This window comes from Chlamydotis macqueenii, chromosome 9 (assembly GCF_036417535.1).
Source record: "Chlamydotis macqueenii isolate bChlMac1 chromosome 9, bChlMac1.mat, whole genome shotgun sequence".
NCBI lineage: Eukaryota > Metazoa > Chordata > Aves > Otidiformes > Otididae > Chlamydotis > Chlamydotis macqueenii.
In genome coordinates, this window is record NC_141564.1 from 20,887,254 (window position 1) to 20,913,570 (window position 26,317).

At 36.1% G+C, this 26,317-nt stretch overlaps 1 protein-coding gene across 1 annotated transcript in view; it reads right to left on the reverse strand.

The window, feature by feature from the left end:
• Positions 1–26,317, reverse strand: part of NAALADL2 (N-acetylated alpha-linked acidic dipeptidase like 2) — a 242,639-nt gene that overhangs the window by 56,125 nt on the left and 160,197 nt on the right. The window contains exons 10-11 of the mRNA XM_086754882.1: positions 17,756–17,902; positions 3,502–3,597 (exon numbers count right to left, since the gene is read on the reverse strand). Coding sequence (XP_086611008.1) covers positions 3,502–3,597; positions 17,756–17,902 — 243 coding nt within the window. The remainder of the gene's footprint in view (positions 1–3,501; positions 3,598–17,755; positions 17,903–26,317) is intronic.

Genomic DNA, 26,317 nt, shown 5'->3' on the forward strand with positions numbered 1-26,317 from the left:
GCTGTCTTTAGAGAGCATAAGCCACAATTAGCTGATTATTTGTTCTTACACTGAACCTCATGTAAAAAAAGTAAATTTCAAATTTACATTGAAATTCTTCCATTGATATATAGTATCAAACCATTCACACAGAAAAAATTTAAGTCCTATTTCCCTCAACAGATGAAAGGTCCCAAACACTTTCCTGCCAAAACCAGCATAAGCTTTTCCACCAGCCCCAGTGGCCAAACAAGCAAAGCGCACTGTGAGCAATACACAGTGGCAAATGTGTTTCATCAAACTGAACACTAAGCATGCCTCTGCTACCAAGACTGAAAGATAGATTTCACAAAATCTTTAGCTCAGATATGGCAGGATGCTGCGTAACTTCAGACAACAATAATCTATCAATTTTCCAAGATTTGTATCTCCAAAACCTCACAGGTCTTTCCTCAACTTGAACTTACTACAATTTGAACTTCTATAATGCAGTATCATGGAAAATTTGCTAAATGACAAAGATTTTCATAGTCTTCAAAGCCATTAGAGCTGGTTAACAGGGTTTTGTACTCCTCTAGTTCTGTAAGTAAGGATTCGAATATTTAGTATTTGGATAAATAATGGTAAAGTGACCAGAGATGTATCTGAATAAAAAAGGTCAGAATATAGCTTTTTCAACACGTGAAAAATGTTAAAACTAATCAAAATACAACTGTTCTCAAATAAGACTAAAAAGTTAGTTTCAAATATTTTCATAAACTATTTCCGAGAAAAAAAGCCAATGAAAATATCTGCATTTTAATATATTATATTTGAATATTTAATTTCTTTTAACATAAAACCCAGTTTCGGGTGAAAAGTATTTTGAAATTAAAAGTTAACGTTTCTAAAGCAGTTACGAGATCTGTTTTACTTGCAATTGCAATGGAGCACACACACAGTCAGTTGGCACGTAGCTGTTGAGAAGCATTAAGTCCCGACTGAGGAGTGTAAAGTGTAACTACAAGCTAACTTCTCACTATGGATTTTTTTTTGCACATACTAGTGGTTTAATAAAAAGTTAGAGATTTCTAATCTTTTTAAGATATAACTTGACCTCATCTGTCCAGAGTATCACAGTGAAAATATGAAAATTTCAGACTAAGGAATAGCATTAAAAATGTTTAGTTAACTACATAAATGTATAGCATTTCCTTTAAATTCCATATCCAAGTAATATTTTTACTTTAAAGACTTCAGTAAGAAACTAATTCTGATTACTCAAACTGTAAGATTTTCGAGGTGTTCAGAGAATTGCACCAGAATTTCTTTAGTCTCATGAATCCAACCGTTTTTCCTTTTAGCTTGCTTATAAAAGTCAACAAAACTCTGTTTTCCAAGATACGAGATGAAATAGTATTTCAAGATACATAACATTTCTGTATTTTTAAAAATTTATCTTATTTATTTTTAACTATACTAGCTCAAAGACAACCATCAGGCATATAAAGAAACTGATAAATGCAAAAAAAAATTGTAATAATCCACTTTTTACTAGAAGCAAAACACATCAAAGCACCAAACATCATATATCATTCATGTGCACAGTATAATATGTAGAATTCTGCTAATGCTCATACGTTGACCATAGATAACTGATCAACAATGGAAAGGTGTAAAACAGGTATTGTTTAAAAGACTTGTATCTCCTTTGACTTGAACTGAGAATCGCTATGGGGGCGGCATAGAGAAGACATATTTAGAGTTTCAGTAATGGAGACAGGAGAAAACATCACCAACAACAAATCCTCAGTAACCTTCCAGGTTGAACCAAAGCATGGAAACCAGTATCAGTTTCAAAAAAGAAAATTTCTAAAATAAGATGACTCTCTGGAATTCAGACTACCTATGCAGCAGCTTGTCCGCACTAACATGCAGCCACTAGAATCAAGTGCATGGCTGAAAGAAGATCTTACCAAGGAAAAGGTGACGTGTGAAGCTGGATAAATGTTACCACACATAGCCATATGAAGGATGACAAGCCCTAAAATAAAGGCAGGGGCAAAGGAAAGCCCATCTCGCAGGAGAAGGGAAAGACAATGCCTCGCTTAGTTACTCTGAGAAAAAGGTGGTCGAGTGGAGTGAACAAAGAGGTAACAACACTGTTATCTAACTATAAAGAAGATGAAACAATAGATGAAATGTAAAAAGCTTTTGCTGTTCAAGCTATTCAGGAACTACGTTAAGATCAATTAAGTGAAGACAAAGATGACAAAATCACCAGCTGGGGAACTCACTCCACTGCTGTATGTATTATTCATCTTTACAAAAGCATCCTGGGCTACAGTTTGAAAAGCAAATGGAAACATAGTCGTATCCTAGTGCAATCTTCAAGTTTTATAAAAAAAAAACCTGTAGTGCTCAATGAACCTACTTCCCTCAGCCTTTGGGAAGAAATTTGATAATCTTTTCAGTCACTTTGGCATCAAGGATGGCTTAAAACCCGTCAATCCCATTAAAAGGGTTTGAGAGAAGACTTATCTTGTGATTGTTCTTTAACTGTCAGATTCTGACAAGCTTCAAAAGAATGTCTAGGAACACGCGCTTCTTAAAAAAAAAAAAAAAACAACAAAAAAACCCCCAAAACAACAAACTTAAGTAAGCAAACAAACAAGAAAAGCCCTAAAAACCACAAGATCAGTCACTGTCTATTTTGCCAAAGATGCTGATCCACCTACATGCTATATCTGCACATTGCTGATCTTTGTGAATTTATTTTTGTTGTTGCCAAAAGTCATGTTTCAAAAGCAGCTGCTTTTCCAAAAGAAGTAGCTCCGAATAAAGAAATCTGGTTGTGAAGTTTACATAGCTCTGGTTCATAAGAGATCCAATTATCAGAAGTGTACAAACCCATTAAGTTAGACTCATTTGTAGTCAAGTTTCTATGTAGAAATAGGGCTTGCTGAGTGGACAGAGTGAATAAAGAGCACTTTAGAGCAAGGAGTAATTTGGATTTTATTAATAAATAACATAGAGGGAGTATTATATTAGAGCGACAAGAGGGGAGTCAGAAGACATTAACTTTGGGAACATGCCCTCACTAGAACCATGGGATGGTCACACCTTCCTCCCATGTGAGCACATTGTGAGAGCTCGTAAAATCAAGTACCTGTGCACGTGAAGGTACCCTTCAAGCCCTCTTCACTGACAAAATTGACAGCAACAAACTTGTTACTTCTTCCTGCCATCTAGTGGGGCTCAATGCCCTGCACTTACGCCAATAAGTTTATTGTGAACCATGAAAATACAACTGAATCACATAAAATTAAGCATTTACACATAAAAGTGTTTTGATTGCACAAGTGGACCAATATAACAGTAATGACTATTCCAAAGGTGAATCTCAATGAAAAAACCTTCACAACTTTCACTACATTCAAAGTATTCACATGAAAAAATAGATTATCTTTCAGAATTACTAACAAACACAAATTTGGTCATGTGAAAGAAAGTATGTGTAAAGGAGATCTCCACTTCTGTTACCTTTGCAATGGTCTCATGCAGCCTGAAGAAGGGATCCAGCTCTTCAGTTTTTCTTGTAGGTACAGGAAAAAGGGCTTCAGAGAGAAAGCTAGAATTCTGTGAGAAAGAAACAAGAAGTCTTTTAGGATTCCACATTGATTTCCTCCTTCAAACACTTATTGGATTTTGTTCAAAGATTTAAAAACCCTTCAAATTGTTCTTAAGTTTTGCCGATTATTAGAACTTATTTCACTGACCTAATTAACTGATTTCAAGTCCCTGAAAGAGGCAAAAAATCCTACGTCTTATGACTTTATTTCTGGAATGGCAGTCGTCTTTGTAATTATGCTTCCCACAGCAGCTAAAAATTTAGCCTAGCATGAGAAAAAATATCCACACAGATTTCATTCTGAGCTAGGCAGCAATCAGACATTTTATTAAATATGTTATGATTTAGTCTTCAGAAGAAAGGTAAACACAATAATCAAAGAATACACTTTTATCTTCTGCAACCATCCTACTTCTATACAGTAACACTATCTAGATAATATGAGATTTTAGTCAATTCCCTAGAATTATATCTTTTAGGTTGACCACTCCTTTCAACAACAGGTAATCGTAATATATTATTTGTAGATGATGTTTGCTTCTTCTTGTACCGTAAGAAATCAAGAAGTTAGGTTGCATATTTGCTGTCACAAGGAAACAACAAACTGATACCCAGGTGTGGACTGAAAAAAAGCAAAACAATACAAACAAAACTCCAAACCTCAAAGTTGCACAGATGCCTAAACCAGGAACTATTTCAAACATATGCTCCTGAACCTGGTATAATAATCCAGAAAATAACCTGAAAAGAAAAATCTTTCTCTACATCCCTACAACTCCTGAGACACACAACCTAAAATTATCCTTGCTTTTGTGGAGTGTCTCTAGTTTTGTTCTTTAGGCATGACCTGAACTGCTCCTTTCGGAAAAGCTAGGAACCTAGCACCCATGTAATCCTCACCTGGTATAAAAATATTTGCAGAGGGGCCCTTTGATGGACCGACATGCTCAATTTGGTAAGCATACTTTGAATACACCCACTGTTCACAAACAGCAATGAGTTCAGTACAAAAGCACAGAAACTATGGCCAAAGTTACTTCAGAGATCAGCAGGAGGATGTGACAATGCATGGGTGACAATGCGTGGTAATGCATGACATTCTAAAATGTACTAAGTATGAGCAGTTCTTTTAAACATGCTCTTCAAAGTGAACTCCGACACACGAATAAGCAGAGACACACCCACCACATTTACCTACGTCCTGAAGAGGAACAAAACTTCACCTCAAACCTTCTGCCAAATTCTGGTTAGCTCTAGGTAAACTAAGCTCAGTATCCTGATAGTCTGTATCTACTTTTGGAAGGCCTAAATCTTTCTTTGCTCATGAATCTTATTCCGGGTTTTGATTTTAATTTTGGATGCCAGCACCTAAATACATTATTGTGTTTAGCCGCAAGGCCCTTTATTGTATTTCGCATTTAGTACAATGCACTGTGTGCCACGTAGAATTATACAGGCTTACCAGAGGGATAGACGGGGGACTACAGAGGGACAACAAGCCTCTGATTAACATACGTCCTTGTAGCCTGTATTCACATCTGAGTGCTGGGAAACCAGTCAGGTCCTTTGTTCGACAGCCCTGGCAGAATCTCTAGGGAAGTATTCAGTTTCAGATTATGTTAGGCTAGTCCTAGAACTAACATTTTGCATGCATCTTTTAATGTCACTATGCTTTTTTTTTTCTGGAGAGGAACAGTAAAAAGAATATAAGAAAATGTATCCATTAAGAAAGGTTAAACAGAGGAGCGTGATTCGTGAAATGAATATATTTTGCCAGATTCATAATTATAACATTTTATATATGCTAGATCTGGAGCTTTACAGAAGATCCAGTAAGACAATTCTGAGTGTAATTTTTATGTTCTATGAATTTACGTATATAATAGTGCTAGCAGCAATAAGACACTGGCAATATCCCTGGCTCAGAAATGCCCAAAACATTGTGAGATTATAATACGATTACATCTCTATGAAAATAATTTTGAAAAATGCCTAGAGTCTTCTCAGACTGAATTCCAAATAACATTTACAGAAGCCTATGGGCCTGTATTTAAGATTAATAATTTTTCTGGTTTAGATTATTTCCCAGACTGTGAGGTAATACTGGCAACATTCTGGAAGCACGTTCTTTTCAAATACCAGCCTCCCACATCTACTAGACTAACATTTCTCCAGTTTCCTCCTCTTGATACATACTGATATTCAACAACTTCTGTCCTTATTCTCAAAAAAATAGACTCATACTCTGTACTCACAGTAAGTGAAGCCCCTTTTTAGGGGCATTAAACCCAGTAATGATGCCCAATGCATTCTTCAACAGTCAAAGTTATTTGCATTCAGAGATTGCATGCTGAGCAGTGGCCAAATAAAGCTTTGGTTAAAAAAAAAATATTAAAACTGATGTGAGCTTTAACAAGATTGATTCGTAAGGCTGGCACTCCACCACCTTTTTACTTCCTAAAAACACTCTGTATGGTTTATTGTTTTAAACATCAGGAAGTGAGAAAATGAGAGAGAAAAAAAAATAGATGCTTTGTTCTGGCTTGTACAACCTCTTTTCATGTGACTGAGCTTTGCTCTTTCCCATGCTGGGTTCTAAGCCATAAAATGACTTAAGAAAAATAGTACTTTAGCTGAAAGAGCTATTAACTTCAATGCAAAAAAAAAGGAGTTAAAAAGAACTGGAGTAAAAACCCTACCCTCCTCGAAACGAGCAATGTAAGTCTCTTACTCATGTACCCCGGGGGATACATGGTGATACGTGGTGATATCTGACACATGCCTGCTGAATTGGAATTATGTTTGTACTACACAACGCAATATATCGTACAGATCCAAGAGCTACTTCTTAATTGGGCACAGCACCGTTAGCTCTCTTCCCAAACAAGTATGGGACACAAACCCATCATAAATATATCAGTGACGTGATACATGCTCTGCTCAAAACTACTCAACTTAGGTGGAGTTCCCTACAGATGCTCAATCCACCTCCCGAGCTTGTATATTCACAGCTGACTTAGGCTTCTTTGAAGTGTGACAAGTCTCATAGGCATGTTCAAGGAAACTCAGTGAAAGGTATGTCTCAAAAAGGTACGTCATGTTGCTGATAATTTTGCTTGTTTGTTTTTTTTTTTTAAGATATCAATGCCTCCATGATCAATATCCTATAAGTATTTCCACGCATTTCTAGAAGATTATTTCTGGCAGTAAGCTCCCACTACTTTCTTGGGGGAAAAAAAAAAAAAAATCAGCATGAACTCATACAAATTTTTGTGTTCAGTGATGCATTTGTGTGTTGTATAATTCGTCACAGAAGTATCAGAATTATAAATGAAGTAATTCTTCCCTTCAGAAAACTTCTTTTTTTTTTTTTTAGATCTCAGGGAGACGATGCATGAAGTCATTTATTATAAAGATAAAATACATACTTCAAGAGTAATTCATAATATCTATTTATCTTTGTTTTAAGTCTGTGCACTAGTTTACAGAGCCATGTCATTTGATTGGGGGGAGGTTGAGGAACACTGCTACGGTGGTGCTGATGCTATTCATCATCATTCACATAATTGCAATCAATAACTTGGAAAGAGTTACATTATTTATATTCATTCTTGAGTACCTTACTGAGAGTCAGTGAAGGGAATGATTACTGAATTAGATTTGCTACACAAGATCAGATTATCGCTCCATCTAGACAAATATTCCTTCTCTGGAATCTGAAACTTGATGGATCAGATGCTTGTGGAGCAGTGAAACACTGCTTAACCAGCTTTTATCCCACCCTGCTCTAGAAACACACTTGCAGAGCAGAGGCTAAGTTTCCAGTTGTCCTACACTCATCTCACATTCAACAGCGAGAGACACAAACATTGAAAGTATATATTCATACCCATTCTCTTAATCTAGGTGCCTTCATGGAGCAGAAGGTCTTGCTCCTCCTACACAACTTAAATGCAAAGAAATACTAGATCGTAAGCATTTGAACTACGCAAGTGAGTGGTGTCACTGAACCCCAAGTCAGCTAGAGCTGTGATATGGATCAATCTTGGTATCTTCCTGGAGGCAAACACCTGAAAAAACAAACTTTATTTTACTTTAAAACCAGGCTTTTTATGAGAATAGAATCCAGGACAGCAGTTTTTGTTAAAAAGAAAAACTATAACAAAATAAAAAACACTATAAATAACTTTTGCCTGTTGTTTCTTTGCACAAGGAGTTATTATCTTTAGGTTCTTCCTCAGCCCAGCAACCCTTCAGTGACTTTCCACTTTGCAACAAACTCAGCACAGTCCCACCTAGGGTCCCCAGGAAAAGGGGTCTGTTTGTTTGTTTGTTTTTTTAAACATGTCTTGTGCTCAGATTATGAATATGCTCACTGCTCTTCTCATCAATTCCTTCTCCACTGAAACGTTAGGGGGTCTTTTTAACTTTTATTACTGTCTCCCTCTCACACCAACCAATAACTTGCTGACATCTGAAATATCTTGGTCTGCACTTAAAAAAAACCAGTTGTTTGGTTTTTTTTTTAAGACACTTCCATAAAGAACTACTAGAAAGGCAAACACATTCTGTTTCTCTTGCCTTTTATTGTCTTTCAGGCACTACACTCAGAGAAAGCTGCATGAACTTTCTAAACAACAGAAGCCCACTCTTTATCCCAGGGAGCATGTGGCAGAGATATGAGCCTAGATGATGTTCCAAGAATACCTCTCAGCATTTAACAGCAAGAACAACACTTTCAAACAGCGAGAAACTGAATTGGACTCCTCATTTATCCTTTCAGCAAGCTCACAATAACAACTGAGTGTTGGGGATTTTTTTAACAGCAACTTGCCAAACAAATTTCAAATAAATACACACTAAGAAAAATACATGCTAATCCAAAAAGCACTAAAACCAACTCTATTATTCCTTCATGCTTTTCACCCACAGTAGGAGTTACACCTATAGTTGCTGTCCTCATACTCTCTCATACTCACTTCCTAAACTAAATTCATACACCTTCACTTCTAGACAGGCACTAGTATCACCTCCACTTTGTACAAAGTGCAGCTGAATGTGCTGCCTTTTGAAAATTGTTCTGTAGGTACACAGCTATCTAAATGCACTAACAACATTAGCTCTTCTGATATGAAACTATGTTTTTAGCACACAATCTGTACAACCTTGAAAGGACCAGGCCAACAATTCTTGAATTCACAGTGTAATGATTTGGTTTCTCTACGAGCTTTTCAGAGGAGAAATGAAAAAGCATAAAATGGAAGGAGGCTTCCAAAATTCCCCTTTGTCTCATCTTCCTTTTGAATGATCAGTTAACCTGATCTTTTCAATACTTATTTAATGAAGCATTCTGTGAAATTAGAAAGACATTGACGTTCCACTTTTCAAGTAATGGGTCACTTCTGATTAAACTTCGATCGAACATTCAACTTTCAATCTTAAAACAAATTGCCTTCTTTTCTTTTTAATTTGAACCCAATTTCCTGCTGCCCTGAGGTCTCGTGACAGTAATTAATTGATTTATGAATTGATTAAATGGGGATCAAATATGCAGAAAAAAAAAAATCCTTAAAACCCCAAACCCAGGCTACTCTTCTTTATTTATGACGGACGGTTGCAGTAAAATTAACTTCTGATTTACTAGACTCATCTTCCTAACCTATCTTATCCTTTCTTAACTAATTAAGTTAATAGAATGGCTCACCTTCTAAAGGTAGTAAATTTGCCATCCCTTGTGTACTGTCTTACAGCATATCTTGAATTTATAGGCTAACTTTCAACCAATGCATTTTAAATAATGAATAAAATCCCACAGCACTTCGGGTGATTTAGTGTAAAACAGAGTAAATACCAAGATATACTTTATAGATCTATTTTTCTGTCATTACAAAAAAATACCATGTACTCTCTTAGAACTGGAAAGGGTTCTTTTTCTGGAAAAAGAACATACAACAAACAATTTTCTTTACTAGGTCAGGTCAATGCTGCATCCACAACAGTATCTCCTGCCTTCTCGACTATTACTTTAGAAAGAGTTAAATTGCCAGTTAGAAAACTCAAATTATGCAATTAATTATTCCTTAATATGCTCTCATTCCATACCTGAATAGATTTTTCTTACTTGCTGAATATTCCCATAACCTGGTGAATAATACACAAATACCTCTAAAACGTTGTGTTTTTTTTTTTTAAAGTAACATGCAGTGGAGGTTTCTCCACTCAGCAATAACACTCCACCTGGAAAAACCACAGTCTTTAGCCTGAAGTTCTTTAATCAGTTTGACTTTACCCTTGATGATATTTGGCAGTATTGTCCACATTTGCGTCAGCTTCACCCTTCAGAACTTTGCACTATTTGTGCTACCAATTTTGTACCGCACAAAAGTAGAAGATTCTTAGGAAGGTACAATAGAGAGCAAGCACCGAGAGTAAAAATCCTTCTGAAATTTGTACAGGTAGGCCAAACAGTATAAACATGCTAACCTAACACTGCTGAAGTCTGCAAAGCAAATACAAAAGAAGAAGGATGAGAGACAAGAGAAAGTTGTTTATTTTCTTCACATAGACCACAGAATAATGTCTAGTAGAGGAAAATTGAGGGCAATAAAGCCTCTGCTACATCAAGACTGAGAATACAATCTGTTACCTGTCCAACCTGGGAAACAAGTTTAGTTGGGGAAGTTGAATTCTGCAGAGCACACGCCATAAAGTTATGCTAGTGCCCAAACCTATTACCCAGAAATCCAGAGGCTTAAAATTGTATGAGGACTTGTCTGCATCTGTATTCAAAACCATTGACAAAAATTTGTCATAGCATGAAGAAAAAAACCCCACCAGAAGAAAAGATAAAGAGAAAGCAGTGAGCAGAGCAAAAAATACCTCTGAAACCTGCACTGCAGCCTCTCATTAATTCCTTCTTCCATTTTACCCTAAGTCAAGCAACTGGCATACGGTGTCTTGGCAGCAAATATACAATTTTGCTCCTTTGTGAAACAGGTGTTTCACCTCAGCTAGGCTAAAAGACCATCTCCTCTCCATTTGCTTTTTTTCCCTGGCAGGGTACAAGAGATTGAACCAGAGGTTTGACTGGAAGAAGGATCAAAAAAAGATTAATGGAAAAGGGTATCTCATAGACTAAAATATGGCTTATCATCAGCTATCTGGAACATTTTTAGTTTGGGAGTGTGCTGTAGACTGAAGCAGATTTTTAAATAGACTTACTGAAAAAGTGGATTATCTAGCATAGAACATATCAAAGCCAAGGTGTGGTTCTCCAACGTGCAAGTAAAAGTGCATCAATGGAATAACACTAGGCATTAATGTATGGCATACAGGATTTCTCACTAATAAAGGCCCATAAAGCTGCAAATATATCACAGAAGAGAGTGCATGACTCTCCATCTCACTAGCAGGCTGATTTTCCCTTTCTAGCAAATCACAGAATCACAGAATGGTTTGGGGTGGAAGGGACCTTTCAAGGCCATCCAGCACAACCCCCCTGCAAGGAGCAGGGACATCTCCAACCAGATCAGGTTGCTCAGAGCCCGATCCAACCTGGCTTTGAACGTTTCCAGGGATGGGGCATCCACCACCTCTCTGGGCAACCTGGGCCAGAGTTTCACAAATGCTTTTGAAGTCTAATCAAATATTGCCCCCGAAAATCCACAAGAGATTATAAAGCAAAGATGTTTTTCACATGTTTTTCACTGGTTATTACCTAAATGAAACTAAAAGACATAAAATGTGTACGCCTTCAAATTATTTTTAGAAAAGAAAAGTTTTGCAGTTGCTACAGCCTAATGTGTGTCAAAATCTCATTCAAAGTGAGAATGATGCTACTTTGTGAAAATGGGCATGTCAGAAGGAGTTTCTGACAAGAGGCTTTTATTTGGTATTTTTACCATTTCAGTTTACTGAAGAAACTTTAAAAAAAGAAAGAAAAACAAGTCTATTTTCTGCCTTAATTTCTGGTAAAGATGTACACTGACCTTATGATGTCACCAGATGATGGACAAAACAAGCAACACCTGCCAAATCAGACTACACAGAAAACAGAAGAGGCATAATTGGAACACTGCTGCACAATGTATTTTATTATTCAACTCAACTGTAGCCAGAGAAACTCCAGCCAGCAGTCATCAGACAGGAAAAGAATATAAGCACTTTTCTCTCATCTCTCTTAATTCAGTGTTTTCTTCCTTGCATTAGTATGTGAATTGAAATAATCACTGTAAAGCTACACATTCACAGACAGCAGCACAAAGAAAGCAACTTTTAAGATATCAGGATACTTGCATAGCTTTATTCCTCTCAAGAGGAATTCCTCGACGTTTTTTAAACTGAAGGCAGAATGAGCACTTCAAGTAGGAGGAAGCAGCCCAAGCCAGAAATCTAGAAGCTCACAGAGGACCTTCTCAACCCTTCAGAAGGTCAGAAACAGGAGGCTCAGTTCAGATTCACTACATGTAAGAGAGAATAACTTTTCTTGGATGTGTGATGCGAAGGATGCAAGAACATTTTGTAGCATTTGATGATCAATTGTGAGCATTCAAATTAGGCAGAAAACATGGATTGCCAACAAGATAATCCTAATAGTGTCCTGCTATAAGCCACGAATCACAGTGACAATATCTTTCTCAATCACAAATATAATAAAGCACAATGCTTTTATTTCTAATTTGATGCTTCCTATTTACATGTTTTATTTTTAGAGCTTTAAAAAACTATTTTTTACACTGAATGAGGAAATCTGATTTATCCACTGGACAGATACTGTGCAGGCAGGAGGCTCACTGTTTTGCAGTAAGAATCAGAACAGGCTTTTGCTAAGAACAACAATAACATCTTCAGAGACAATAATTACTTATCAAAAGCCTTATTAAACAGTTATTTAATGGTCATGATAAGATATATCAAAGACTGCAAATTTTACTTGAGAGAATGTATCATTGACTCAAGTCAATTGTTTGATAGTCCAGTGATCTTGATTTTTGTATTAAAAGACAAAGCTGAGTGTCACACTACTAATATCTGCTGACACAAAAGAAGTTCTGATACTTACTCCAGATACTCTGCCAAAAGATTTTTAGCTGGCCTGTTGAATTTAGCCACTTAGAAGAACAATGGTAAAACGTTCTCTTGAATGCAACATGCCATTTACGTCTCCAGGGAGGACCCATAATTCAGTGTTTTCTGTCCTTAGACAATACATGTTTTCAGTAACTAGATGCTTCAGTAGGCTGTCAAACAGAAGCAATAATTGCTGTCTAAGCAAATTTCTCACTTTTTTTTCCCATCTTCCATTGACTCTGTTAACTTCCAGGCTGTCTTTCATTGACTTTCAACAGCCCTCAGTCAATTCCAAGAAAATGAAATGCCTACAAGAGGATCTGCAAGGACAGAGTTTACAGCAACATGCATTCATGCTAAAAAAGCTGAGCATTTCTGTTACTGTACTGCAGGTTTCTGTAAAGAATTTTCCCCTTCTGGATGCATCATGGAATGTTTGGGACTTCAAAGCACTAGGATTTGTGAGACTAAACAGATTGTTTTGGAGCAAAGTAAGGTATCCAACTGATGAGGACGTCATCAGTTCACTAACATTAGTGGAATAACAAAGATGCTCTTCCATGAAATTAAGTAGCTAAATATTAATATTATTCAATAAAATAACTCAAGCAATCAATTGAACATCAAATGTATTTTGTCTTGTAAAACACCGAGTCATTAACCTTAACAATTTCAGCATGCTCTCACTACCAAATTCCACTAAATTAGCATCCAAGCGAACAGATGGACTAACATATTAATGTATTACTGGTGAGTGCTACACTGAGTAACCTCTGAATGTACTGAGAAATTAAAAAGCACTAATTTATGCTAAGGACGGGCAGAAAAGAGGAAATACGTCGGTCAGAAGAATTATAGTATGAATAAACAAAAGCAGCTATTATAAAGAGAGTCTAGCCTGTGAGTGAGAAAAGGGAAGACGCACAGGTTTCTTGGACCTACCTTCACAAGCAGTCTGAAGACAATGTATTGGGGACTGTTTTATACAGTAAAATAATAAAAATATTATTCTCCTAATCACTGACACCAGGAAAAACGAGTATAAACACAAGTTTTCCCTTCACTTTTTAAAAGACACAAGCCAGATGCACTGAGGAGCACTCCATACTGTCTAAGCCCTCCCTCCTCACTAACACAAGCACATGAAAGAGAGAAAGGCATGCAACATGGGAATTATTTTTTAGTAAAGTAGACCCTAAGTTCTCTCCATCAAGGAGAGCTCCTCTGTGTCTTTTCTTATAACAAAGAAAACTTGGAAAGCTTTTGTTTTGAAAGAAGTGCATGATGCATCATCCTAAGCATGTAAATACTGAAATCAAGAAACTGTAGTAAGTTTCCCCAAAGAGTGATAAAAAAAGGAGGAAAAAAGAGCAGGATGGGGGGAAGGAAGGAAGATGGTAAAAACAACTGAGAAGCCACATTCACTGAAGAGCTAAGATTTAGTGGCCTCTGTTTTACACCAGTGTGGGTGAAAATCACTTTTAAGGGCTGTAATGAAAGTTGAAAGTTACCTTCAGGAAGCTATGCATATTTCAACAGAAATAAAAATCATTATGCATTCTCTCTAAAGAGGATACAATCTCAAACTGTCAAAATTCTAAACTCTTCTACATATATTACATACAAATGCCTTCTATAAAGAAATCTCTTTTCATTTTTCTTCGAAATTAGCTTAGTGGTCCATGGTATTACACTATCTTGGTCTAGCTGGTGAATAATGTGACAGGTAATTTTTATACTTCTTGTCTGTACTTAAGTATGAGTGAAGATACGGAAAACAACTTTTATTGTCTAGGTGTAAAAGTAAATGTTCTGTAAGCCCTGCATACTCAAACTTGGACAGCTACCATAAAATATTTAATGCTAAATATGTGCCCATCAATAAATAACAAAAAAAAAAAAAAGAGGGCAGAGTTTTTTAAATAATGTGCAGTAATTTGTTTTTTTCTCAAAACAAAACGATAATGCTAACATTGATGTAAGCTACCACATTATCACAGAAGGCATTTAAGATTCTGTGTTATCAAGCAGGAATCATTATGTAACAGGATGTGCCGAGAAGGAGGAACGATATACAGATAACATCAGAAATCATCTAGCCATAATTTAAAAAATAATCATGGGCTTTCAGCAGTAGAGAAAATCAGATGTGAAATCAACATAACTTCTCTCTCTGGAGGCTACATGGCCTCTTGGATGTAAATTAATCATTAACTTGAAGAGCATGACTTCTCAAAGTAAGAGAATCTGCAGTATTAGGAAAAACTGATCAGCCTTTGTCCTAATACATGAAAAATTAGAATGTGACCCTCATGTGGAGATAAACCCAGTGCATCAGAGGTTGGGAGGAGAGGAAGGCTTTCTACAACAACTGCAAGAGAAAGCTTGGAATTTGGGTTAATATTATGGTTTTTTCCACTTGAGAAATTCTTCAAAATTCACTTCTTACTGGCAGACTAAAATGCTGTGTATTTTCTGCTAGTAAATAAATTAGCTGCATTTTACTCAGTGCATTTTTATACAAGTGCTTGAACACCTAGCATGCACTTTACAAGCTCACAGACCTAACTACAGGCATTTGCCATACAGATTTAACCTCCCTGAGGCTGCGGTTCACTGTATTAGGTAATTTCAAACAAGACAGTTTTACTTACTCTTCTGGTCTGAATATTTCCTCTTACAAATTGTATTTCCCCTTATTTACTCCTCAAGCACCTGCCAATGAAAAGCTTTTACAACCTCCTCTCTGCGGACTTCCACTTACTGTGTAAGAAATGCATTTCTAAAAGCTGACCTATAACTGTTGCTCTGTAGGCAGACTACATGGCACAGGTCTGGGGCTTTTTGAGTGTGGAATAGCATCAGTTTTATGTGACACTGCATCCTGTCTGACAGGTGGATAAAACAAACAACTAATGTATATTCCAAAAGAAGATAATTTCTTGAGTAGGTCACAGCAATGAAAGAGACAGTAAAGGAAACCAACCTGCTCAAATGATAGTCTACAAAAGCATGTCAAAACATCCTGTTTCTGAAATCTGGTTTTCCAAATCCAAATCTTGTTTTGCAATCCAGCTGACAAAGCTGAGGCATAGTTCAAAAAAGCTGAATGGCTTGGAAACAAACAAGCAGAAATACCTGCCTGCAACTCAACAGGTTATTTTCAGTCAACAAGCTGCATAAGAGGAATTTCTAGCATGTTTATTAATACAGCTGTAAACTCATAATAATTCCTGTCTACCCATAATAATTCCCATACTACCCCTGTTTGATACAACAAACATAATCCCCAATAAACAGTAAACAAAAACCAAAATACTTGTCTGGTAGAATACAGCAAACTAGGAGAGACAATAAGACTACATTTTGAAGGACCGTAAATAATCTGTACAATAAATAACAAAAATACAGCAAAGAATGCAAATTTAATCGTTCTGTGTAACTTCACTTTTCAGATAAAATCCATCCTCTTGTCAACAGAAATTCACACATTTTGACAGGTAGATTTATTTCTCACATGAAATAGATCTCATGCAGTGAAGATCTATGGTCTGAAGGATGCAGTACATCAACTTCAAGACTGCATATTATACTTACGAGTTTATTTCTAGAAAATTATTTTGGAAGAAAAAAAAGGTGAGTTTTCAATAGAGAATCAAATTTGCTGTGTTGTATTTAAGCAAATACGAAAATATTTTCTTTTAGGATTTAAATTATATTTCTGCGTCATTTCCAGCATTGTGCTGAGACAAAAATGTACATCTGCAAAGTTAACTGAACAGGAAGGACTGAAATAGACAGTAGCTAAGGGAACCTTCAGTGTTTGTACTGTAAATGTTGCTGGGAAATACTTATTGTGTTGATATACTGAAGTTTGCAGATTCTTTCTCATGCTCTATAGATCCTGTACACACAGATCTGCAATTAAAACTACGTGGAATAGCGGCTAAGTGTCAACAGAAATTTACACTGGACTGCAAGTCTGTCATAAACATTGCACTTGTACATCTTCAGCCTTCATATTTTCCTTACAGCCTTTGCCTTGTGTTTAATACGAAACAGAATAATTTGTGTAATAGGTGTAGTGATGTTTAGAAGTCTCCTTATTTATATAAATTCTTGCCTTAATCTATTTCAATTTACACAGCCACATCACAACAATGCTCCAATATCTGGCACATTTCTGTTCTGTTTTGCATTTGTGTAATAGAAGCATATTAGCATGCAATGCCAGCAAGCATTCCCATTCAACTCGGCTTCAGCTCTGCTCTTGAACTTGGAAAGATGTGCACATATGCAGGTAAGCACAGTGCAAGAAAAGAAATGAGGGGAATATGAAGTCAATGCATTCTTACATTTACAAGAAAACACACGCCTTCTCTTATGACCACTGTGTGTTAAAATAACTAATGCCAGGCTTCCTGATCCTCAGCTGACCAACTGAGGGAAAGTTTGAGCTGTCCAGGTGCAAATATAACCCACAGTAGTGAAGGCTGAGGAAGGACAAACCTTCCTGACAGTTTATCTGTGTCCAGCTCCAACCTTGTTTCCAAACAGCATAACACGTTTCTTCTTTCCACTTACCTTGTGGAGGACAATGGACTGAAAAAGAATATGGTGTTTTGAAGACTTCAATCAACTATACAAATCTTTACAACCAACGTATATATTCGAGTCATATTTTGCCCACAGTACAAAAATGGATATAAAATTCATTTTGAAGACTGTCTCATCCCAGTGCAGGAAAAAAATTACACATCAAAACTTGTTTCCTCTATGTTGAAAATAGTTTGAAAAGTTGGGTTATATAGTATGTAATCTATAATGCTATCAGTAATGTTAACATTTTAAACATTATGTCCAAATTTTTTTTGCTTTTCATTTGTACTAAACTTTCACCTGTTTGTTTGAATGCCATACCTCTATGAAATCAGTCACTGTTAAGCTCTGTGGTAATCCTCTGAAGATATAAAAATAAGGTACCAACAGAAGACAACTTTCCACTACAACACACTTGTCATGTACAGATATAACCTGAGAAAATCTAATTCTATCTTTCTGCTATTTTACAGTCTGTCCATTTTTACCCGTGAGTACCTCTGATGTTTTGATGTCCTCATAAGAAAACTGCGTGGCAGGTACTCCAAGATGGTTGATGAAATAGTCGGAATCTCCCTGTATCTGCACAGAACTCACATTAGATCTTGGGCATTTAGACTTTTCAACACAATTGAAGCTCTGGCTCTGAAAAAGCAAACACAAAAATTCTACTTACTTATTTGCAACCAGACTCTTAACAACTCCTATCAATATCTCATTTACACAGCATTCTTTGGGTCAAAGCATTTTAAAAACAGGCTGGAACTTACACTGGTGCAAACAGATATTAGCTGATGCATACTTAGCAGTGAGTCTACAAACCTTTCACCCTCTATTGAGATACACTGCAGTCTTTGGGGTTGGACGTAGCAAAGAACGAAGAGTGTGCTGCAACATAGTCGAGTCTTTCAAAGGACAATGAAAACTGTATTTAATTGAAATGGTAGGAGGGGCAAGAGAAGCAGCCTCTGGTAGGCATATGAAATGTCCCATACTGGGCAGGAGATCGGAGGTCATCATGGCACCTTTCGGAAGCACGTTTTGAGATCTTTAATGGCTACCAATGAATCAATTCTTTATTCAGTTAACAGGCATGCTCTCTAACAGCAAAAAGCCGAATCAGATAATCATGGTCAAGGTATCTATGGTCTATGAAATGCAGACAATGTAAAGAGTTTGCTGCAAGTGCAGAGCAGGAGTTAAGAGGTAAAACAATTTAAAGGCTAAAGATACATAAATACACATTTTCTGGATAAATTGCTTGAAAGAATTCTAGTCAGTGATATGTTTGTATTTCTTTCACATATGTATTTAATGGTGAAATCTTAGCAACAGAATTGCAATAAATCTAAGATGAAAATTGGAAAACAAGCCCAAGACTGAGTGCTGCATACTTGTGAAGCTTTCAAATACATTAGGTAATTAAACACTTAAACAGTAGGCGCAAAGGCTTTCAACATCTATTAGAGCAAACTGGCTACTTAGTTTTCTTTTTAAGAACATTAAGAAGTTGAAGTACTAGGAATTATTTACACTTAGCTAACAGTTTATATAGTATAACATAACTTCCTCAGACCTACCTACTGAATTAGCAGCTTGCTACAAGAACAGTGTAAAGATTAGTTCTCCGTTAATACTAAAATACACCAGATTCTGTATATTAAAGTTCCTGAGGTTAGCGGGAAAATATTTTAAGAGTTATAAAGAGACAAATCTTGGTATTTTTCTATTTTTAAATTAGCATAATTATTGCTTCACAGTTTCACTTCAGTGCTATGAAGAATGCAATTGCATATCTACCCAGCATAAATAAGGGCTGCAGATTCTTGCAGAAAACTATTTCAAAATACCTTCAAGAAATAGCTTCCATTCCATAAGTATTTTTGAAAGGTGGCTATACCACACTTTGTTAAATGTTTCTGCTCCTGCCATTCTTACATACATTTACAGTTGTGCAAGGTCTGTCCAAAAAGACTGAGAATTACAGTCAGAACAGAAACAAAATATCACTTCTGTATGTGCAGTCCACCTCTAGTAAAAACTGTCCTCTTTAAAGATATCCATGGAACAACGTGAATCACAGCAGCCAAAATTCTGGCTCTCCATGGCATAGTAAGAAAAAAAAAAAAAAAAAAGGAAAAAAAAAGAAAAAAGGAAAAGAAACATGAATGTAGCATCAATATTAGGAGTAATTTGTAAGTCACAATTGCTAAAATACTGCAGGTAAAAGTTGAAATCAGGGCTTTGGGAGGATGTTTTAGATTTAGATTAAGAGATTTTTTTTTTTTTTAAGTTTTAAAACCTGAAGGCATCCCTAACTAGAACTTTCGTTTCTGCATTTCACTCCTCCTTTACACCATTCTTGAGAAGGTTTCGGTCATATTGAGAAGACATTTAACAACATTAGTGTGGCTGTTCAAAGACATAAAAACCACCTTCTACCTAAACAGTCTCAATAAAGTCTGTCACCTTATTTTCTAAAAACTGAAGCTACAACAGAAACAGCAGAAGTCCAAACTATATGCTCACTTCAAAAGTTGTTTTTAAATAATCATATTTTATCTTCTACAATCTTTCCCAGTGAAAAACACTGTATATCACATATCGAGGCATATTTATATTTTATGCATATATATGCACACAAGATCCATTTCTAAGTGATTGCTCCTTTCAGGAATTGTAAGGTGTTCAAATATCAGACAGTGTATTATACTACAGTGTAGATTAGACTGTCTCCTGTTTTCCTCATACTGCCCAATACATTTGGTCAAGTTTCATAAATGATGAGTAGTCTGTTCTTCCTTTAATGTTTAAAAGTTTACTGAATGACATGAAAAACAGCTTTTGGGTTCAATAGGAAAATCTCTGAAACAAGCAAAAAACCCAGAGTTACCTACCGAAGGAAATCACAGAGTTAAATGACCAAATTAATACCAATAAAACTGTTGGACAAAACAACTCAGTATCAGAAAAGACAAACAGCTGAGCAGTCAATGATCCTTAAGCAAGTCAAATACCACATGGAAGGGTCTTGTCTTTCTAAAAAGACCTGATCCTAGCTCTCAGTAAACACAATGTCAGGAAAACTCTTGCATCTACTCAGGGTAAGAATTTATGTAACTATTGTGACTATCCAGAATTAATTTTCAAGAAGTAATCGATAGAAGAGGTATCTTGAAATGTGGTAAGAATCACCAAAATCTTAATACATGCCTCACAGAGCTAAGGAAATGGAGGAAGCAAATTAACATACCTTTTTTTTTTTCTCTGTAAATCTAAATCTTTATACCTTTCATTCTACTTAGTGAACATCAACCTTTCATCATCTCCTATGTATTCATATTCAGAATTTGTTACGGGATTTTCAGAAAAGGAATACTGTAAGCTGCTGACTGGAGGTACAAGTGTGGACTTGGAATTTATACCTGGAATTCTCAACTGGAGAGGGAATAATAGAGGGTAACAGAAAAGGAAAACAAGGTTTCCTGCAATGAATAGCATTTCACACAGCAAAAAAATGGCAGAAATTTTTAATCTAATCTGTGAGAAGTCAACTGGTGTAACTGTAAATATGAAATTCGAAGAGTTCTAAGGCATTTTTCTTTAGTGTCATCTCACGTACACCCCAAAATTGCTAGCTATGTATCAAAAACATTAGAAAGCTAATCATCAGATCAGGTTTCATAAAAAAAAAAAGTGCAATTAAGGTCATAGATACTGCAGGGACACAGTTAATAAACGGAGTCTTTTGATAATTGTTCCCCTTTCTGTATTTTTTTCTAAGAGGTGAAAATGATGGTAGAGTCAGTTAATTCTGAATATACACCAATCATCATTTCTGCTATCATACCAGGAACTTAAAAAAATAGAAAAAAAAAAAAAAAAAAAAAAAAAGAGAGGCCTTCCTTTTCCTGAAACCCAAGCGTGACTTTTAGCCAGCATTCTGCCCCTAAAAAAACACTTTACTACATTCCTTTCTATTAAAATAGATTGTTACTTTTTTCCTCACTATAGTAACAATGACACATATTTTGTGTATGAAAGCTTACATATGAAATGTTTACGGATTCAGTTAAGAGTACAATGAGACACAGCACTTTTTGTTACATCACCATCCTTCATAGTATAGGATTTATATTTTTATGACAGCAACGCTCAATTAAATAGTGCTAACATCTTAAGACTTTAAGTGCTTTGTTCAGCTTTCGCTGTTCTGACACACAAGCCCCTGATAACGACTGACATTGCACTAATATCGGAGAATGCTTTATGTGCAAGATATCGTTCTATTCCAATTTATTTTTATTGTTACGCAGGCTCCACATGGAGTCTTCAGCAATGACTGCAAACTTTGTCATGTGTTTTGCATTCATTAAACAAATGAAATGTTTCCCAAAATTAACGGATTTTAAGATAAAGAATAATAACGGCCTACAACTAATAAAACCTTCCATCAATGAAGTGTTGTTAAACTAAGAGGCCAGCTTTTAACTCGGTCAATGCAAGAACAGCCCACCACACAGCATGCCACATATTTCACGTACAGTAACATATCAAAGGAAATAAGAAGTTGAAGGAATCAAAGCAAGCCTCTTCCTCCACCCCTGTGGTACAGTTGTAAGAAAAGAAATTGAGGAACAATTTCCTAGAATAAGCTGCAAAAAATGAGATAGTCTTAGCATGCAGACGAATGAAGGCACGCATGGGAATAATGGGAGATGGGATGTAATTAGATGGCAGGGCATTTTGGGCTGTCTGCTTGCCTAAATACAAGTGTCTAATGCCATTTGAGATGTCGCAAGGCATTCACACAGACTTACAGCGAGACACAGGGGAAAGCTGTATCTTACTGAATCAGCACCTGTAGGAAGGAAGTATATCAAATCTCAAATGGGATTAAACTATTTTGCTTATACAACTGAATGGAGTTCCTTTATTTGATTTGCCTGCTAGTGTCCAGGCAGCTCAGCCTTATGTTTATTTTTTTGTTTCACATGTAGATGTAACGCTCATTAAGTCTAATATCAACTGCATTTATAGCATTAAACCCAGCAGCTAGACACGTAACTGAAGCCATACCTACAAATATCTGCTTATAGGACTATTACCCACAAATAGTGACTATGTTAGTAGTCGCTGCTTTCATTTTCTTCCCTCCTCATCCTTACCTAGAAGAACCATCCTAAAACTTTGTTCACTCATTCTGCACTAAATACTACTGTTTCTCACACAAAAATTAACTTCAGAGTCCTCTTAGTTAATCAACTGGAAATACTGTTCTTGTATCATGTGAAACACTCTCCTACCAAAATGTACAAGCACTGTCCCAAGTTTTTTTTCAATATGCAACAGCCAGGAAACCACGAAAAGATCACCTCCCAAAGATGTAACTGCAATTTATGACAAGCAGGACAGCTTCCATGCTTGACAGCAGAATGCCTGATCCTTACTGCAAGCCAAGTAGGCATCAGTGGAGAACAGAGATGAAAGACTGACTGTGAAAAAAACTACTGCTTCTAGGAAATGAAGGTTGCTCCTAAGTAAAAGACTAGTAGGGGATGCAGGCCATAGAATTGACATGGGTAGGGGAGGAGATTACACCAATGCCAATGTCCAGAAACAGAGGATTTACGAACATTTTAAAGTTCTTCAGTGCCAAATAATTTGTCAATCATCATATAATAGTAACTGTGTATCACTTTGGCATTCTGCTTTCCCTTTCCTTTTTTCTTCCTCCACCAACTAATCTGCTATTTTTGCATGTTTAAATCTCAAGTGGCTTCATTTAGAAAAAAAAATCTCTTTATAACTTAATAATTTGATTAATTTCAACTCTGATAATCCACAGAATCTTTCCTTTCATATATGCCAAAAACAATTTGTGAGTTCCCAGTTTGGAAAAAAACGTTTAATTGCTATGCATTACTTCACCAGTTGCAGTCAGGTCCTACCTAATGATCCTTCAAATGTGAGCTTTTTCTAGGAAAAAAAAAAAAAATCTTTAAAAATGCATCTAGAATAAATTATCAGCAACACGCTCTGTAAGAACTAACTCTGTTGTAGAGTAGGCAAACTACATCTTTTCAGCTGGTTAGCCTCACAGTAAAACGTACATAATACGACTCTTCAGATCACTCAGCTGCTCAGGCTGGTCTCCGCTGTGTCAATCAAACGCTCCATTTAGACTGGAAGGAAATCAAGCCATGTGGTTAAACAGTAATCAAGGAGTGGTTCATGTCGGTGCAAGGACGTACATACTACTCGTAATTGAGTAATTTTATCTCTCTAGAGTTCATTTTAGTTTTCAGCATGTTACAGGTTTATATTACAAATGTGAGAAAATGAAGAGTACCATATGGCCCATTAAATATATTTAATTTGGATTAATGTCATAAAATAGACCTGACACATCTAAAGTATAATCAAGTGGTACTTCACTGTACACCTTATTCTACCACTAATTAGATCTAAGCATTCATAGGTGCCTTTTGCTGCAGTGTTAAGATCCTGATATAAATAAAAGCCCATATTAAAAAACCAATAATTTATTGGCCATTTCAACAGTTCACCTTCCACCTAGAGACATGCACCTGCCAGTTAGTTCTGGTTACCTTCCTTCCTTTATGTGTGACTCCAGATAAAGTTAAAACTTCAGCAACTTTTGGAAACAGATTAAAATGTCTAAGCAGTTTTCAACAGCACAAATAAAGAATGACCAATTATTCTTACAACGTGTCAGTAATCCTGGCTTCAGAACTACAGCAAGGAACCTTATTCTTCATGAATAGTCAACCTCTATTTCTTGAGCTGAATCACCACCTGTGTTAGTAACTGGTGCAAGGCAAATGCATTTTAGAAGCAGAAGCATAAGACAATCTAGATGAAGTAAAATTACGTAAACAAAGAGCCACAGAATTTATTAATCACAGACCATGTAAAAATGCAGAAAGCAATAGATTAGCATCTTTATTACCTCAAATGTGTTATGCTAAATCATCATCAACAGGTAGGAAAGGCCAGAGAAGCTGCAGAGTAACGGATTCACAAGTATATGTCTCGTCCACAAAACTTTCCTATGCTCTGACAAACAAATCATTAGAGTAAGAAGGTTTGACAGCTCTTAAAAAAATATTATTAGCTGCTTGCTTGCCCCAACTACCAAAATCTAATTAAAAAAAAAAAAAGTTTCTAGGAATTGTATTCATTCTATGGCAAGCACAGTCCTCTGTTTTCTCCCATCTGACTGGCTGCTTTGGCTATAAACATCCTGCTTTGCTCTCTGTCTTTGCTGATTGATCATACATATTGCTATTAATGCAAAACAGCTGTTTATAAAATTATTAGGGAGATTTAACACAGCACTTTCCCCTATAGACCTCGAAGTACTTTTCAAATCAACTAAAGGCAAGCAAGGTGCCTAATATTTCAATCTTGCCCAACACCACAGAGCAAAACAACCAAATTGAAATTAAATGTACATTTTCCAAATTCTGAGCCTTGTCAGACTGTCATGATTCAAGTATGTAAATAAACTAAATTATATCCACTCATTTGTTCTGCACCCACTACATGAGAAAAAGAAAAGCAAATCTAAATGTACTGATGATAATTAATATGTTATATACACAGAAAAGTTGTGGTTTAAGTAGCCTGAACGTTACACACCACTGATGTAACATATTTGCCTATACACACAATGCAATCATCTGATTACATCCATTACATTAGGGACATAATAAAAATACTAAAAAAGGGATAAGTAGACTACAATGTTCTCCTGTAGACAGTAATATTGTAAAAAGCTGTCAATTCCATGCTTGTGCATGTCTTGTACATCTCTTCTGTCCACGTCAGCAAGTTCAAAAAGCACGAATAACCCAGTTTCAGAACGCTCTCTGACTTCTTGATGCTGTATGAGACATTGAACACAACTGAACAGCTTCATCTGATGACACTTATTCCACTTGTTAGCTCATTCTAGTCATTTTCAGTGTTTGTACTTTGTTTATAACAAAGTACAAACACTGAAAAAAATGATCAGTCTGTAGACCAAGCCTGTAAGTGTTCTGAGTAAGATAAATATGACTAAAACTACACCAAGAAATCTTCTGAGGTAGAGTGGCTAAAACCTGTTGGCTTAATTAATTTTATATTTAGAATAAAATAATTAAAGAGGAAAAAAATTTTGGATTTTTAGTTTCTCGGGTATTATTTTCTTACAGTTTACATGTATTTTTATTTAAACATGTATGAAGCTTTACTGAAGATTTTTGAATTCTGAACATTATTAATTGACCTTTAAGGGCAACATGAAGACTCTTAGTGAAATTATTCTGTAGCACTGCAAAATCAGTCACAGAAAAGATGCACGTAACTCTCAGAAACTTTCCCTAGTTTTGGTTCTTTAGGATTAGAACAGTAAAATGAGAGATGTTCCCGTATGCACACACATTTCTTTGAGAGGACTATCTTGTCACTAGGGAAAAACAACTCCCACAAGAATTACTGTTTATTTAAAGACATCAGGGACAAAGATTTTCGCATCATCTTATATTCTTCTGATACCCTTCACAGTGCAGGTGATTCTCAAATGGATCACTACAGCTGCCAGGGATTACCATCAGCCCCTTAAAACCCTCCCGCATGATTTTCTTACACAAAAGCACTGTACCTGGAAATTCCAAGAGTAAACTGCTTTTTAGCCTGTGTGGGGAAAAGAATGTTGTATTTCCACAAGCAAAAACTGCCTCTTAGATAAACCTCATGGCTTTAAAAGAATTGCTCTTTGAAAATGCATGCAGGTATCCTGCATGACAGACAAGACCTTATTCACCCAGAGAGGCAAAGGAAACTGAAAATTGTGACAACTACAATGCTTAAAAAAGGTCAGATCAAACCAAGATTACCGAAGACCTAGTTCTGATACTGTATTCAGATTTCTATTGAACCAAGAAAAATTCAGTTTAACCATGCAACACAATGTGTCAAACTTAAACCTCCAGTTTTACCCTTCAAAAAAGTGTAAAATACTTGTGGCCTTTTAATGGTGGCTTCCTAATA